At 37.0% G+C, this 16,527-nt stretch overlaps 1 protein-coding gene across 3 annotated transcripts; it reads left to right on the top strand.

The window, feature by feature from the left end:
• Positions 1-89: 89 nt before the first annotated feature.
• LOC139952106 (leucine-rich repeat-containing protein 34-like) lies at positions 90-16,457 on the top strand. 3 transcript variants are annotated; one of them, XM_071951062.1, is made up of 11 exons: positions 90-161; positions 1,033-1,183; positions 2,841-2,858; positions 6,490-6,679; positions 7,352-7,435; positions 8,597-8,725; positions 9,316-9,447; positions 10,716-10,834; positions 11,548-11,703; positions 13,669-13,795; positions 14,407-16,457. In XM_071951062.1, the coding sequence occupies exons 2-11, from the start codon at positions 1,068-1,070 to the stop codon at positions 14,560-14,562; spliced, it is 1,227 nt and encodes a 408-aa protein (XP_071807163.1). In that variant the 5' UTR covers positions 90-161; positions 1,033-1,067; the 3' UTR covers positions 14,563-16,457. The 3 variants fall into 3 exon arrangements, with proteins under 3 accessions (XP_071807163.1, XP_071807162.1, XP_071807164.1); XM_071951061.1 differs by having other exon boundaries at positions 95-185; XM_071951063.1 differs by lacking the exon at positions 2,841-2,858 and having other exon boundaries at positions 95-185.
• The last annotated feature ends 70 nt before the right edge of the window (positions 16,458-16,527 follow it).

Here is a 16,527-nt window from a genome sequence, read left to right as displayed (position 1 = left end):
CGGTCTTTCGTGCGCATTAATTTTTTCTTTGCATCATTAATTCAACATGCAAGCCCGCCCTCTGTTGTTGACCAAGCAGTTGTTTATAGCAACACTGTGACGGCGGTACTGTGAATGTTGATTCTTTGACTCTCTCTGGTGCAGGAAATAAGAGTAAGACGGTGCGTGTAAAACTACGTATTTTGGTACGCATTATGTGAGGCTAATGATGGTCTTTAGTAATTATGTGTTTCAATGTTGATGAAATTTATGGTTTAACTCTGGTACGTTGATCACAAAAATTTTGTAATAAAATATAACGTTGGTCGTCGTCGGAATCATGGGAATGGAATTCCCACCACTTGTCATGCTTGTCGTTAGCCCTTACCCAGTTGCAGTATGCATGCATGTGAAGGGATATGTGCAGACAAATAAATATAAAACAAGAAGGGGTGGTTAGTTTAAAAACTCAAATAACTTTGATTTGATAACTTGGGTATATAGTTTTGGACTTTAGTTGGGGAAAGTTTGTCAGAATATATTTGTAAAAAAATTATAAAATAAAGAAATTGCAGGGCCAGGAAATTTTTTGAAGTCCTGTTGAATTTTGAAGTTGCACACCGTCTTGGTTGGGTCAAGACTAATCCATACGTGCCATCTGCGGTGTAGACTTTGTAGTGGTTGAGTTGACGGTGAGTTGACGGCACAGGTGAGTTGACGGCGAGTTGACCGCAAGCTAATAGGACCACACTTTTGACAGTCAATACTCGTAATCATATGACAGTCTGACTATTTTTTTTTTAGGCCCGAGTTTGTGGCCAACTCTTACTCTGACTCCTTTCTGTCGGGACCTACATGTATAAGTATAATCATGTTGCATGTACATTGTAGCTCAGGTTGTACTCCTTTGTGCGTCAGTCCAGTGCCAGCCAAACTCCCTCAATATAAATAATCATCCATGCAGAAGAGAATGAACAATCAATTAGGTAATCATTTTGTTTCAAGTTAGATAACATTTAACCAAGTTTTTTGTGCGACGTTGTTGTTTTTTAGTCTTTGTATTCCTGTCGTCATTCTGAACCATCAAGATGTCAGATCCTTCAAGCGTTCTGAGGCGATATGAAGATGTGTGTGAAGAAATGGAAGTCAAACCGACACCATTCATAATGAAAGTCGTTGAGAAAGAAAAGGATGACCAGATAACGTGAGTTTGAACATCATTAACCTTGTAATATTTCATGTAAACTGTGACATCACCACAGAACATTGACTTCCTACAGGCACTATGACTATAGCTCAATTGAAGGACACATTTTATTGAAACTGCACTAGTATGCAATTTTTTTATTAAAGCCATTGGACCCTTTCGGTAAACAGTATTGTCCAAGGCCCACACTTCGTGTATCACAACTTCTATATAAAATAACAAACCTGTGAAAATTTAGGCTCAATCGGTCATCGGAGTCGGGGGAAAATAACGGGAAAACCCACCCTTGTTTCCGCACGTTTCGCCGTGTCATGACATGTGTGTAAAATAAATCGGTAATTCTCGTTAACGAGAATTGATATTGTTTTACTGTTTTCTCAAAAAGTAAAGCATTTCATGGAATAATATTTCAAGAGAAGTATTTCACCACTACCTTCTGTAAACCCTGTAAGTTATTTGTAAATCTGTGAACATTTTTTTTCTTTTCTGTACCGAAAGGGTCCAATGGCTTTAAAAAAGGTTGCACATACAACAAAAAATCAGCTATTTATGTTTTCTAATTTATTGATGTTGTGTATATTTTTAAATTTAGTAAACAAAATGCTAAACCTTTGCAAAGTTCAGCGAATACAAAACAAAGTTTAATATTTCAGGTCTTGTAACAAAATATTTCTGATCTAGTAAAAGTGCAAATTGTCAAATTTCTTGAAATTTGATTTGTGATTTTAAAAGACAAGTTGTCAGTTGGGAAATTTTGGATGTAAACAGTGTGTAAGTTAGTCATTTCTTTGACCATTGACATTAATCCCTACTTACTGTAATGAAGATGTTGGGTTTGTAATATGATTTACCTGTAGAAGTTTCAGCTTCATTAGTCATCAAGTTTTGAGGAAAAAAAGGTAAAAATCACAGAGCAATGTTTTCAGGAGAGTCGAAGACCCAGTGACTGGATGGGGCACTAGATTCATTTTTTCGAAATTTTGACATTATCGGTCATTCGAAAAAAGGAATCTAGCGTCCCAGTCACTGGGTCTAGGGGAGTCACAGAAATCCATTGTACAAGCTAAAATAATTTTTGTCTCACTGAGGCAAAAATTATTTCAGTGGAATTTGTTTACCCATTTCTCATAAACTACAACAACTCAAGTAATATTATTTAAGACTTGAGCTTCTACGAAACCGTGTTGTGTTTTTTTTTTGCCAAACAAAAAGTTCCCAAACCCTCTAAATGGAAAGAAGAATTGAATTTCATTTGCTATTTAATGAACAATCAACTGAACTCTTTTTCTTCCAAGACAATCAGCAAAGTCTTGTGTGAAAACCTGCACCAACACACTTGGGTGCGAGGTTGAAAGGATGGTGTGGCTAGCCAGTCGACTCTCAGCTATGTTTGTCAGTAATTTGCAAACTGTTACACAAACTGTTACTAAGTAGTCGGGCCTCCCCAATCTAAGCTGATGGATAGGACTTTAGCATTAACACAGGTGTTCTGCATTGTTTTTATCTAAAGGTCTTACCAATAATTGACGAATGTAAATGATTTTAATTATGCCATTATTTCATGTCTGTGATTTCAAAAGTAAAAAAAATATTGTAAACAATTATAAATTCAAAGAATTAATTGATGTTAAAATGTAACTTGTCTTGACTGCAGAAGGCAAAGGAAGAAACTGTAAGTATACCCAAAGCACACACAACTTCATCATCGCTTGATATTGACTGGTTGATTGTTCACCCATACACCATTGGCTTGCTTGTAGTTTCAATGTGCTAATAGCAATGTGCACCCAAGAGCAGTGTTCGGGGTCTAAGCCCTTTCGTATACACAGTTAGTTTAGTTTCCTATGTTTTTTTCACAGGTACAGATTACATTTATACACATCCCCAGCTGTGACACTTGTGTCCTTTAAAAGCAAGACACTGAACCATTGCTTCGTCCTTTGGATGGGATGTAAAGCTGTTGGTCCTGTGTGTTGTGTAACACATGTAAAAGAACCCAGTGCAGAGAAGGGGTACGCCCCCCGGTGTTCCTAGCTTTGGCTGCTGTATGCGCCGTAGCACCTTGTAAACCCTTATAATTTAAGGTGCTGAATAATTGTGTCTCAGAATACATCACTGCGATATCCTATCTTTCTGAAAGTTTGTATCTCAGCGCCTTGAGTACCTTGTTTAGTAGATATATGCGCTATAATATTTCGATATTATTATTATATTATGTATTATAAAAAGTTTTCACTGTAATCACTTCCATTGCTTTCAGACCTCTGCTAAAAGGTGCCTTAACATCAATTATTTTTCTCACACTAGTCACTGCATACAACTCTAAACTTTTTACCTGTAGTTTGCACTTTGGGTAAAAAAAAACCAGTCAGCATACAATGTCTCCTGATGATGACAAGAGAAAGCTAGTCGAAACGTTGAGACCAATTAAAGGAAACGTTGCCTTGGATCGGACGAGTTGGTCTATAAAAAGTGTTTGTTATAAAATGCATTAGATAGAAAGATGTTTTACAAGTAGAATACATGTACAATGATCCACACAAATGTGCCTTGAAATTGCGTGGTTTTCCTTTTTATGGGAGTCAATAAATGGCTGACCGTATTAGTCGACGAGGTAAAAGGAAAACCGTGCATTTTCGAGGCATGTTTGTCTGGATCATTGTATTCCACTTTTACAACATCTTTCTACCCACATTTTATAACAAACAATTACATACGCTTTTCAAAGACCAACTCGACCGATTCAAGACAACGTGTTCCTTTAAGAACTCACTCCACCTGTAGTGTAGTAACGATCCACTAAAAAGCATTAGCAGTCCCGGCTGATTTTCTACCTTTCTCAGGTAGCAGTTCAAAAGCAGGACAGTTCTTTTCGGAACTTAGAAGTCTCCTGAATTCTGAAAATCTACTCAGCGATAGTAGAATATTTACAGTTAAGCAAGACAGTGGTCTAAAGAACAACATCTACCTGGCAAGTAGATACACATGGTGTTACCGCAAACCAAATAAATATTGATACCTCGATCACCATGCAGTGCCTCAAATCCCATAGGCCCCACTGTCTTTCACCAAGCAGCTGCACAACCCGTACAAACTTAGTGTCGCACTTTCTTCATGCATCCTTCATGCACCTTTAGCTTTAAATAGCCAAACCACAGTGTATAATGTAGATGAATGGTATTCAAAGAACTTGATGCTCAAAGTTTGTTGCGGTTAATTTAAAGCATACAAATGTAGGCCTCCTATGTAGCACCACCACTGCAGAAAGTTTCCCATCTCTCTTGGTTGAAGTAACAACCTCAAACAGAGCTGATCAAGTTGGCCACACATTTGACATTGTTCATGTTGTTAGAATGAGGTTTTGTTTAGCCCAACTACATGTAGACCCTTAAACATGTTAAACACTTGCAACCCTTCTGTACTTTTACCTCATTCAGGTTTCTTTTGGGTTAAATAATTGTTCCATCCAATGGTTAGATCAAAGAGCAAGGGTTAGAATTGGATAATTACATAGATCTGCAAAGTACCGTTGTACCACTTGAGCATTAAGAAATTTGAACATTTCCCTCAGTTGAATCATGGGTATGGCAACTAATGCTGTTTCTTGTGATTTTCAATGTATGTTGTAAACAATGTATGTGTTTAGAAATACTGCATGGTCTGCATGCTCAGTGAATTATCAACCTGTATTGATGTATACGTTTAATGCATTTAAAATCTGCAGCTAATTTTATAGAAGTATGCCAACTACATGTTCAAGTAATTATTAGCATGAAACCTTACTTGGTAACGAGTAATGTGGAGAGGTTAATAGTATAAAACATTGTGAGAAACGGCTCCCTCTGAATTAACGTAGTTTTCGAGAAAGAAGAAATTTTCCACAAATTTGATTTCGCGACTTCGAAATTAGATTTTGAGGTCTCAAAATCAAGCATCTGAAAGCACACAGCTCCGTGTGGCAAGGGTGTTTTTTCTTTCATTATTATCTTGCAACTTCAACGACCAATTGAGCTCATATTTTCACAGGTTTGTTATTTTGTGGATTTTAATTGTTGAGAAATACCAAGTGAAAAGACTGGTCTTTGATACTAACCAATAGTATCCAGTGTCCTAAAAAAAAAGACAATTTAAGGGGCACAAGCTGTCATCATCATGATCATAGAGATCATCTGTGGCTGTAGTTTGTAGACTTATGACCTCTCACCGAGTACTGCACGGTTGCGCTGACTTCTTTCAATCAATATCCACAATATCCATTGCGCACACTTTTATACATGTATTGCCACTCCTCCTACATGTACAGTTGTACATTGTAAGAATGGTATCGTGAGTATACTTTCTGTTACATCTGTCTGAGACTGTGTGGACTGAAAAGTGAAATAGTTTAATGACCATGAAAAATCCTTGTCTGATTTCAAACTGCAGGTTTACTCATGAGCCTGTAGGCTAAAAGTAGAAATAATTGTCATTGCATGACCAAAAACACATTCTTCCTTGATCATGTTGGTAAAAATGCAGAGTTGCACAGACATTTGTAATTAGTGAACACTGTAGGCCTACAATTGTTGCATGCAGACCATGGTGTGTACAAAACCCACTACTCATAAAGTTAAAGAAATCAGAGTTCAATTTAAACAGTTTTTAAATTAAATATACACTAATTGCATGTCAACAACTTCACCATGCATGATGACGGCATGACTTTACATGTATTTCCGCAACAGGATTGTGAGCATGATAAACTTGAATGGTTATTTTTATTCCCTCGCAGTGTTTTATATCGCTTATTAATTGTGTAACATTACATACATGATTGGTTAAAATTAAAGCTTTGATTTGAGTAAATCGGGATCATTTTTAAAAAAAACAGTTTTTTTTTAAAAAAGGGGTAACTTTTTTCAAAAACCAGGCTTATTAATTGTGTGATATATTGGTTAAATTGAAAGCTTCGATTTGAGTAAATCGGGTTAATGTTTTCAAAAACCAGGAGTAAACATTTTTTTAAACCAAGCTTATTAATTGTGTTACATTGCATACGTGGTTAAATTTAAAGCTTACATTTGAGTAAATCTGGTTCATTTCAAAAACTAAGCCATGGCCTCTACTGTGGCCCAATGTAATTCCAGGCCTGTACTATCAGTCACCAAGTGGCAACATTCAACTAAAAACCAATTTTAGCATTTTATAAAACCAACCTACATGATATAAAACAGTACCAGATCTGTGTATGTGTACATTTATACAGACAAACTATAATATTCTTGATTCAAACTAAGTTTTCATTCCATTTATGTACAATGCAGTGACCCCAAGGACAATATGGAGCTAGTCCTTCGTGGGAACAACTACCTTCTGACAGACACTCGACTCAATGATAGTGATATGCTGGCACTATATAAGACTCTAGTCAACAGTGTCTATGTGACAGGTCTGGACCTACGCTATAATAACATCACTGATGAGGGGGCTGTCTATATCGGTGATTTACTAGAGGTAAGCCTTAAACTGGCTTCAAACTTCCTGCAAATGTGAATGCAAAGCAAATGTTGACGTCACAAATTTGCAACGAATAATTCGCATCAGTTCAACTCTGTTCAACTCACTTGCGAATATCACTGCGAAAAAGGAGAGTTGTGATGTCAAATTCATGCCAAATTCGCTTCGCATTCGTATGAAGTATGAACCGGGCTTAACATGCATTAAAAGAGGATCTTGAACCGTGTTCCTATTGGAGTTTTTCTTCAGCTGCCACACGAAAAGTTCCTTGTTTTGGTGTAATTCTTGACCATTCCTTGTATTAGTTGGGATACTAGACCCTGCTTTGTGATTCAAGTATTAAACCAGTTTGAGAAAGGCAAAGACCACCGCCCTTTCTTAAACATGTTAAAGGCAGTGGACACTATTGATAATTACTCAAAATAACTATTAGCATAGAACCTTTCTTGGTGACGAGTAATGGGTAGAGGTTGATGTTTGTTATTTTATGCACATGTTGAGATACACCAACAGTGAAGGCTAGTCTTTGACAATTACCAATAGTGTCCACTGCCTTTAAGAGATTTGGTGAAAGGTTAAAACAAAAATCAATAAGCTTGATAATGTTTGGTACCATAGTGGTCTATACTAAACAAATGATCTGACTCTCATTGTTGTTTTTATGAGCAGAAGACATGTGCCTTGAGAAGTTTGAATCTACAGAGTAATGATATTAAATCGGCTGGTGCAGAGGTGATTGCTAAGGCATTACAGGTATGTGCTGCTGATTGAGTTCAATGATGCTTGATTAAAGAACATGTGCTTACAGTTTCTTGTAATAGTCTAAAGGGTTTGGGTACTTTCTGTATGACACAAAACACAACGTACACAGATTTACAATGTACATTAAACTTAAACAGTTTGAAGACATTGATGGTAAAAAGCGTCCCTTAAAATATTACTTACCTAGGTGCTGTAGTTTTTGAGAAATTAGTCAAACAATGTCACAAAAATAATTTTTGTCTCACTGCAGTGAGACAAAAATTATTTTGTCATGTAAAACGTATTTTCATGACATTGTTTTACTCATTTCCCCAAAACTACAGCACCTCATCAGCTAGTAAGATTTCAAAGGAAGCCTTCTTATAACATTATCTTTAAGCGGTGTAAGCTTAATGTAAATCTGTGGACATTGTATTTTTTTGTTTTACAAAAAGCACCCCAATCCTTTAACCCTTTAGCACGCACACAATATCAAACATAACGCCATACACTCCTCAGTGCGCCATGAAAATTCAATCCACTTCGAGCCGTATCCAGTAATCCTTATTTTCTTGGCAACAAGTTGAGTTTATTTTGTAGAGGACGAAATTATCTTGTGAATGATTTTCACAGTTCCTTTGTTTGACTGACCAAATTCAAGCTTTCAGTTTGGAAACATCAGAGAGATCAACAAAACATTGTTTGCGTACGAAGTGAAGGTTTGTTTTTGTGAAAAGTTGTGCACACAAGTTTTCACAACTTTAGTGTTGTCTGACAGAAAAACAAAGCTACAAAAAGTGGTAGAAAATAATCACTAAATACCTTTAGAAATGAAAATGTATGCTTCTATTACCCAGAGATACCTTCTGTACCTAAAATCTTTGGTAAAATCCTTTCAAATTGCGGCATTCCGTGTGTAAAAACACCAAAACGTTTGTCACAAAACAAGTGAGATACTGTGTACATGCGCGTGTGGTACATCCCCTATTTGGTCCCCCAGACAAAGGAAACTGCCCGCTCCACACAGAGAAAAAGTACCTACATCTGCGTTGTTTGATTGTGAAATGACTTTGACCTTTGAACCTTACGTAATTTTGTTCTTATGTGGATCATATGACATGCCACGATAGTCTGTAAAATTAAGTTGTGTTTTTGATGACATTTATGACGCAGGTAAATGAAACATTAACATCTCTGAAGCTGAATGGGAATAAGATTGAGAATAAAGGAGGAATGTTCTTGGCTGGCTGCTTACAAGTCAACACCTGTCTACAAGAGCTTGATGTTGGTGATGCAGATCTGGTAACGTACACTTGTGGATAATCTGCCGATGTAAAATATGATTAGCTGACCTTATTTACAACATCCCTCTGCTGATTGATCTTCTTGACCAATACTTTACTGCTGTGCAGTGGGCCTACGTCAGTGTCGTATTGTTCCACCCCCTGTTTGAATCTGGTCTTAGTATATTTACAGTGTATGTTGTCTTTGCATAGAAAAACAAAACAAACTTTTGAAGACGGTAAACAAATTGTGAATTTTCCTTAATTTCAAAATGGTTTCCTATGTTCATTGACTAAGTTCGTCTGGATTGTTGAAGATCACGCATTAAGGTTTCCTGCTGTATGTTACTTAATGCAACCATCTTTTGTGGGCACATTTCTTTCAGAATATTTTAAAGAAATTTAACAGTTTGTTGTCAGAGAAAGAGATTCGAGTAAGGGATAACAAAGAAAAACCAATTTAATCGCCCAACTCTCCATTGTATTGTCATATAATTTCTTTTGTACTTCAACAAATACAAGTTTAATTTTTGATGGAATTCTACTGGAAATGTATAGGGGGAAAACAACTTTATAATAAAACAAAATCATTATAATTTTGTGTTGTAGGGAACGCAAAGCTTGATTGCCTTTGCTACTGTGCTACATCATAATAACACACTGAGGGCTCTGTGTGTTAACAGACCTATACTGTTCAGTCAACAAGAAGAGACCACTGTCCATATGGCTTTAATGCTCAAGGTACTGTCAATTTTTACTTGTACTTTCCATCTTTACTTGTGAAATCAAAGACGCCTTAAAGGCACTGAACTGTTTGGTAATTGTGAAAGGCCAGTATTCTCACTTTGTGTACCCAAAGTTACAAAGTGAAAATTTGGGCTCAATTGGTCATTGAAGTTGCAAGAGAATAATGAAAGAAAAAACACCACTGTTGCACAAACTTGTGTGCTTTCAGATGAACAATAAAAGGCTTCAGGGTTTAAGTATTTTCTTATTTGAGTAAGAAATTACCTCTTTCTCAAAAACTATGTTACATGTACCTCAGAGGGAGTTTTTAACTATTAATAGCTCTCCATTGTTCATTACCAAGTAAGTTTTGATGCAAACAATTATTTTGTGTAATTACCAATAGTGTCCAGTGCCTTTAATTTCCAATGTTGTCTCCAACCACGTGATGTGATACAAACACGCATGTACCATGGCTGCACAGCGCTGAGGGTAACATGAGTTTTGTTACTGGTGTACATTACCTTGATTGTTTCCACTGTTGGTCGATTTCCAGCGCTTGGTACAAATCACCCGCGGGGTAGAGGGAACATTGAAGAACTGTTTCTTATTTGACCAACTGTTCGTCTTCTATGCATACTCTGTCGTATTTTAAAGCCATTGGACCCTTTCGGTAAACAGTGTTGCCCAAGGCCCACACTTTGTGCACCACAACTTCTATATCAAACAACAAACCTGTACAAATTTAGGCTCAATCGGTCATCGGAGTCCGGAGAAAACAACGGAAAAATCCACCCTTGTTTCCGCGCCCTTCGCCGTGTCATGACATGTGTTTAAAATAAATCCGTAATTCTCGTTTATATTGTTTTGCTGTAACGCATTTCGTGGAATAATATTTCAAGAGAAGTCTTTCACCATTGCCTTCTGTAAACCCTGTAAGTTATTTGTAAATCTGTGAACTTTTATTTTTTTTCTGAACCGAAAGGGTCCAATGGCTTTAAGATGAAAACTTTGAGAAGAATAGTTATACATGTAATAATGTTACCAAGGTATAACAAAACAATTGTTGCTTACTGTGACGGAGATCCATGGGTTTTGTACACCCTCGAAGGACCTCTAGAGGTTAAAAGAATTGCATTGCACATTTGAACTGGCAAGAACCTAACGCTGCTAAGTTAAATTTTATGCAAGAATTTTGTTAGTAGCAGCTCTCAAACTTTGGCCCTTCTTGGTCATGTTTTTACCAACTAGAACTAACGTGGCAATTTTTGTCTTTGATTCAGGTAAATTGTACACTGCAGGAGCTGCATCTCCAGAAGTGTGACATCCGAGATTTTGGTGCAGATAGACTCGTAGAGGCTCTCCAACATAACATTTCACTCAAGTACCTGGATGTCAGCTGGTAATTAATTATAATCATCAATAATACACAGTGTTAAACCCACGTTATAATGAAAGGCACTGACCTTTAGTAATTGCCAAAGACCAGTATTCTCACTTGGTGTATCTCAACAAAGCATTAAAAAAAATCTGTGAAAATTGTGACTCATTGTACATCCAAGTTGCAAGAGAATAATGAAAGAAAAACACTCTTGTTGCACAAATTGTTGTGCTTACAGATGCAAGTCTGAAGTCTGAAATATTTGAGTGAGAAATTACCTCTTTCTTAAAATCTACGATACTTCAGAGGGAGCCGTTTCTCACTGTGTTTTATACTATTGACAGCTCTCCATTGCTCGTTACCCAGTAAGTTTTTATGAGAACAATCATTTTGAGTAATAACCAAAAACAAATAGTGTCCAGTGCCTTTAAATGAAGAAAACATTTTCAAATGTGTTTCTGAGGGTAACCAGCTCCTATTCTCATTTTGAATGAAGGTATTAATTGTTTTTAACCAAGACAATGGAACTACATGTACTTGAGTGAAAATAAATCAATTATACATGAAATTCCAATTATAACGTAATATGAAAGTGATCTGACTATCAGACAGATATTCCTTTTTGAACGTACATGTACCATCCTGTCTGAATAAACGCTTTTTGCTGGTTTCAAGAAAAAAGGAAACAAGGTTCTGCATGTAGATTGTTTAATTCCATTTTATTTGCTCTTTAGTAATCGTATCACAAGAGATGGTGCTAAATCCCTGGCTAAGCTTCTTAAACAGAATACACCTTTAGAGATTCTGGACTTGGGTTATAACAGAATAGAGGATGATGGAGCAGTCTACCTCAGCGAATCCTTGGCGGGTCTCAACTCCAATCTCAAAACGTAAGTCATAAGTTACTAAGGGAATAAAAGGGTAGCGACGAGTTCTTAATTGGCCGTTTTCCTTTCACACACAGTGCGGCCAACTCACCAACAGCGCCTGCATCGCCCGTAACGAGAAACTTTTTTTTTCAATTTCTGTCTTGGCGCCCTTTCGTGAAGGGTCAAAATTGCATTGACGCTCAACAGTTGTACATACGCGCGCATGCTAATTGTGTTTTTTTACATTGAGTACCGGCCATCCTGGCGTATTGAATGTGTTACGCATTAATTAACACCACGCAATAAGCTTCCATGTCACGCCTATGTTTAAACACTATTTACTGTGGTTATATCATCCGTTTAAACACCCCCACGGGATGCCCTCTCGACCAATCAGAATGGATAAACTGTCCCTGGTACTTATGAATGTAAAACAAAACCAAGCTATTTATCTTCAGAGTATATTGAAGATCAAGTTTTAAGGATGCCATTCATTTGAATATTATTTAGCTCACCTGTTAAATTTCATGTCCCAAACTTGAGTTTCTTTGAAGATGTGTATAAAGTATCTTGGGTTGTAACAATTGCATCACCAAATGGTCTTCAGTATTTAGTACCCACTGTATTGTTATCAATGAGCCATTTGTGAGTTATATTTGAATAATTTCTGGTACAATGACTTGCTTAGTCACAAGTGACAGCTCACATTTGAATTCCTCAGACTATAGAGACAGTTGCTATGTCAAATGATTCGGGGCAAGCTTTTGTATAGCAACCTCCAGATGAGCAAACCTTGGTATCATTGTGCCAAACACATTCATTCAGAATTGTGTATGGGTGTTCACTGTCTCTTACGCAAAAGCTTGCCCCTAATCATGTGACATAGCAACTGTTTCGATAGTCTGAAGAATTCATTTTTAACTGGTAACTTGTGATCAAGCACGTCATTGAACCAGACAATATTCAAATCTAAGTTTTGTAACAGCTGATTACCTGATCCCCCCCCCCCCATCATATCAGCACGACAGAAACATTCTAAAACACCTAAGAAGTTTTTATGTGCTCGGCAGTTTCCTCTTATTACAAACAAAATATATGACAAATGTTTAAACTACTCTTTTTAATTGCTGCTGAAAGAAGACAACTCCATCAGTATTTTATCAATTTGCTTTTGATAACTTGTTGTTGTCTTTTCCCATTAAGTACTCCGCTTCCATCTCTCTAGATTTCAGTCTGTATTTTTGTGTCTGATCGGACAGCATCCCCTCGCATTTTACATGCACTCACAATTATTGGTCTTTGCAAATCCTTTAACCGCTATTGGCATTTGCAGGTCCTTGCAGCTAATGGTTTTTGCAGAGCCCTATTTCACGGAGCCGCTTCAGTACAAAATGTTGCTAAGCACAACAAATGTATGCTTACCAGGGCCCAATTTCATAGAGCTGCTAAGCACAAAAATTCGCTTAGCATGAAATTTCTTCCTTGATAAAAATTGGATTACCAACCAAATTTTTGGTAATCCTGTTTTTAATCGAGGAAGAAATTTCACACTAAGCACATATTTGTGCTTAGCAGCTCTATGAAATTGGGCCCAGAAAAGGTTATTAATTTTGGTTTTTACCCAACGTGGTAGCACTGTTTACTCAATACTTTCCCAAGTTCTGTGTTCCGGTAGCTAGAGGCAGTTTGAATCCTATGTTTTAGCAGCGGTACTTACTGCAATCGATTTAATAGATGTTAAATTTGCATTTTACCCATATTGACCCAGTTCACCTGACGTCATCATCAGAATAATCTTCGATGCGCCATTTTGGTGGTCAATGTCACTGTGCGTAATTCAGTGAAGTACGCATTTTAGGCGACGCAGAGTTTACATGTAAACCTATATTGACCATCAAAATGGTGAGCGTGGCACAGTCGCCGTGTGTAATGTGTGCCCTGGTCCAAGGTTCAGGATTGTCTTTATTGATTGTTTGTACATGACAGGTTGGTGATAACGAGTAACAACATAGAAGCAGCAGGCCTTTGTGCAATAGCACGATCCATGAATACCAACACAACACTGACTAGTGTCTTCATCTGGGGGAATCATTTACAGGAACTAGCATGTGTGGTAAGACATCATTTACTCTAACACAATACCATTAAAGGCACTGGACACTATTGGTTATTACTCAAAATAATTGGTAGCATAAAAACTTACTCGGTAACGAGCAATGGAGAGCTGTTGATAAACTATAAAACATTGTGAGAAACAGCTCCCTCTGAAGTAATGTAGTTTTTTAGAAAGAGGTAATTTCTCATTCAAAAATCAAAAGGACTCGGGGCCTGAAGCCTTTTATTAGCCATCTGAAAAAACACAAATTTGTGCAACACATGTGTTTTTTTTTTCATTAATATTTTGCAACTTTGATGACCAATTGAGTCCAAATTTTCATAGGTTTGTGTTTTTATGTATACCAGTACATGTATGTTGAGATACACCCAGTGAGAAAACTGGTCTTGTCAATTACCAAACATGTCCAGTGCCTTTATTGCATTGTTTAAGTTGATTATGCTTTCAACCAAGATTTAGCTGAGCTTTGTTCAAAGGTCTAGTTATTGGCAGTTGATAATCACGTATGAACAGATGAAAGCTCCCACCATTTTTAATTGAATTGTTGTAATGCCTAAACTTTTAAGTGAGAGGCCATTTTATGTTCGCTTGTTTGTTATTTTGTGCAGGCCTTTAATGGATTAGTTGAATCTGGGCGCTTGGATATGAAAGACACTGATGTGAAGCCATACATTGTTGATGGTCATGTGATGTTATCACAGCTCAATAATGGAATCAGACGCCATTACTACTGGACTCCTTTCTTTGGCCCTGATGCAGAATAAACTAACAACCTAACCATGCTGTAGCCTCCAGTCAACCATTGTGAGAATCATATGAATTCTAGTAGTCAATGTGGGACTGTATAGATCCAGATTTATCCACCAAGCCTACCTGTGTATAAAGGTCTACAGGGCTTAAATTTGGAGGAAAAAACCTTACAAGACCGCAGGACTCGTGGCTGGGAATTATCACTGGACTGGAATTTTAAGACGAGATTAAAAATGACAACACAGTTTTAACATGACTTGTGTTGTTCTCAGAATGTCAAAAATTATTATGGCCTTCGGGAAGACCGAAGTTTATACAAACGCCAAGAGCAAGGGATTTGTAAGCTACCCGTCCAAATTCATCCAGCAATTATTAGGAAGTTATTTTGTTTCACCTTTGCAAAGATTTGTGTACATTTTGTGTTGTGCAAAGAGGTATTCTATAGGCCTACTGATTAAAAACTTAAATTACAAAACAAGTAATATGATTTTACTGCTCATATTAGTCTCACTTTCAGCTTCAATGGAAACTGCACCATGTTTAGAACTCGCATTTTGTTGATTTAATTCACCAGTAAGTTTTGCACGTGCAATTTATTATTTGGTGGCATGGTTGGTTTGTGCTTAAAGTGCTCGCCTCTCACCAAGGTGACCCCAGTTCAACTCCGGGCCAGGGCCGTATGTGAGTTGAGTTGTGCATTGGTTCTCTGCTGTGCCACAAGGGTTTTCCAGACTATCCGATTTTCTTCCCTCGGGAAAAATCAAACACTTTCAATCTTTGCTGTGCTCCATGGTCATAATGGGTTGATGTAGCTTTCAGCCAAAGGCACCCTTGCATGCCTGCTTCTCGAACACAATGTAGCCGTGTCCTTCGCAATTTAGCTCTTAGCTGCGAGTAAGGATGATTAGCCCCCCAAATTATTATTATCGAAAATATTATGTCATTTATACTTGATAAGTGTTTCTCTGAGGATGTACATCTTTCGCAGTTTAAAGTTTTCTAAACTGTATGTATAAAATGTAAGATATTGAAGTTTTGTATATATAATTATATACTGTATTTTGTATGCAGTAAATTATTAAAGAAAAAAAAGTATTGAAGTGTTGCCGTCCATTTCAGTAAAATAAGATAAGTGTGTTAAATATTACATAATCCTTATGTATTACATGTATGAAGATAAATACTTAACATATCTACATGAATTATTAAGATTATATGAGCACACATTAGTGGAAACCCAAACTGTGTATTTTAGGTTGCAAAACCAAAACATTTGAAAACATGAAGTGAAACACCTGAAAGCTGGCTTCTCCTTTATTTGAAAATTGATGAGGAAATAAACAACATTGAAATAAACAACATTGAAATAACTGAGGTTAATTGTTCAAAGTTGTCTGCTTTTTTGTTAGGTTTCCAAAACTTTACCAGACAGTTTAAGACTGCATGACTTGTGCAACCACAACTTCCCTGCTTGAAAACATGCCCACATACAGACATAAACATAAGATAAATGCAGCTTTTTAGGTTGCAAAACCAAAAGATTTGAAAACATGAAGTCAAACACCTGAAAGCTGGCTTCTCCCTCATTTGAAAATTGATGAGGAAAACTCACTTTAAAATCAGTGGGAAATCTTTTGTATTATGGCGTGTGATTAATAAGCAAATTAGGCCTCCAATGTTTATCAAAGCCATCTTTGTCAGAGATGAAAGCTAATGTTTGATTAATTTATGAGGATTAAATTCGACACTAGTCGCGACTAATTTTTAATTCCCAAGATGCATTGTGGCAGATTGTTTGTCACACAATCGGTGTTTACTAAGCAGGAAATCATCAATTATTTTGTAGTAGGCGTGGCGGCACGGCATGGAGTTGCGACTCGACTAAGCAATCAATAGTGGCGACTTTGACACTAGTTGCCCTAGTAGCCCAGGCTTAGTTTACAATGGTAACTGAGAGGAGCATGTACATGGAAATGCTA

Source organism: Asterias amurensis, chromosome 20 (genome assembly GCF_032118995.1).
Source record: "Asterias amurensis chromosome 20, ASM3211899v1".
NCBI lineage: Eukaryota > Metazoa > Echinodermata > Asteroidea > Forcipulatida > Asteriidae > Asterias > Asterias amurensis.
The sequence above is the reverse complement of the archived record's forward strand: the minus strand, read 5'-3'. Positions and strand labels throughout refer to the sequence as shown.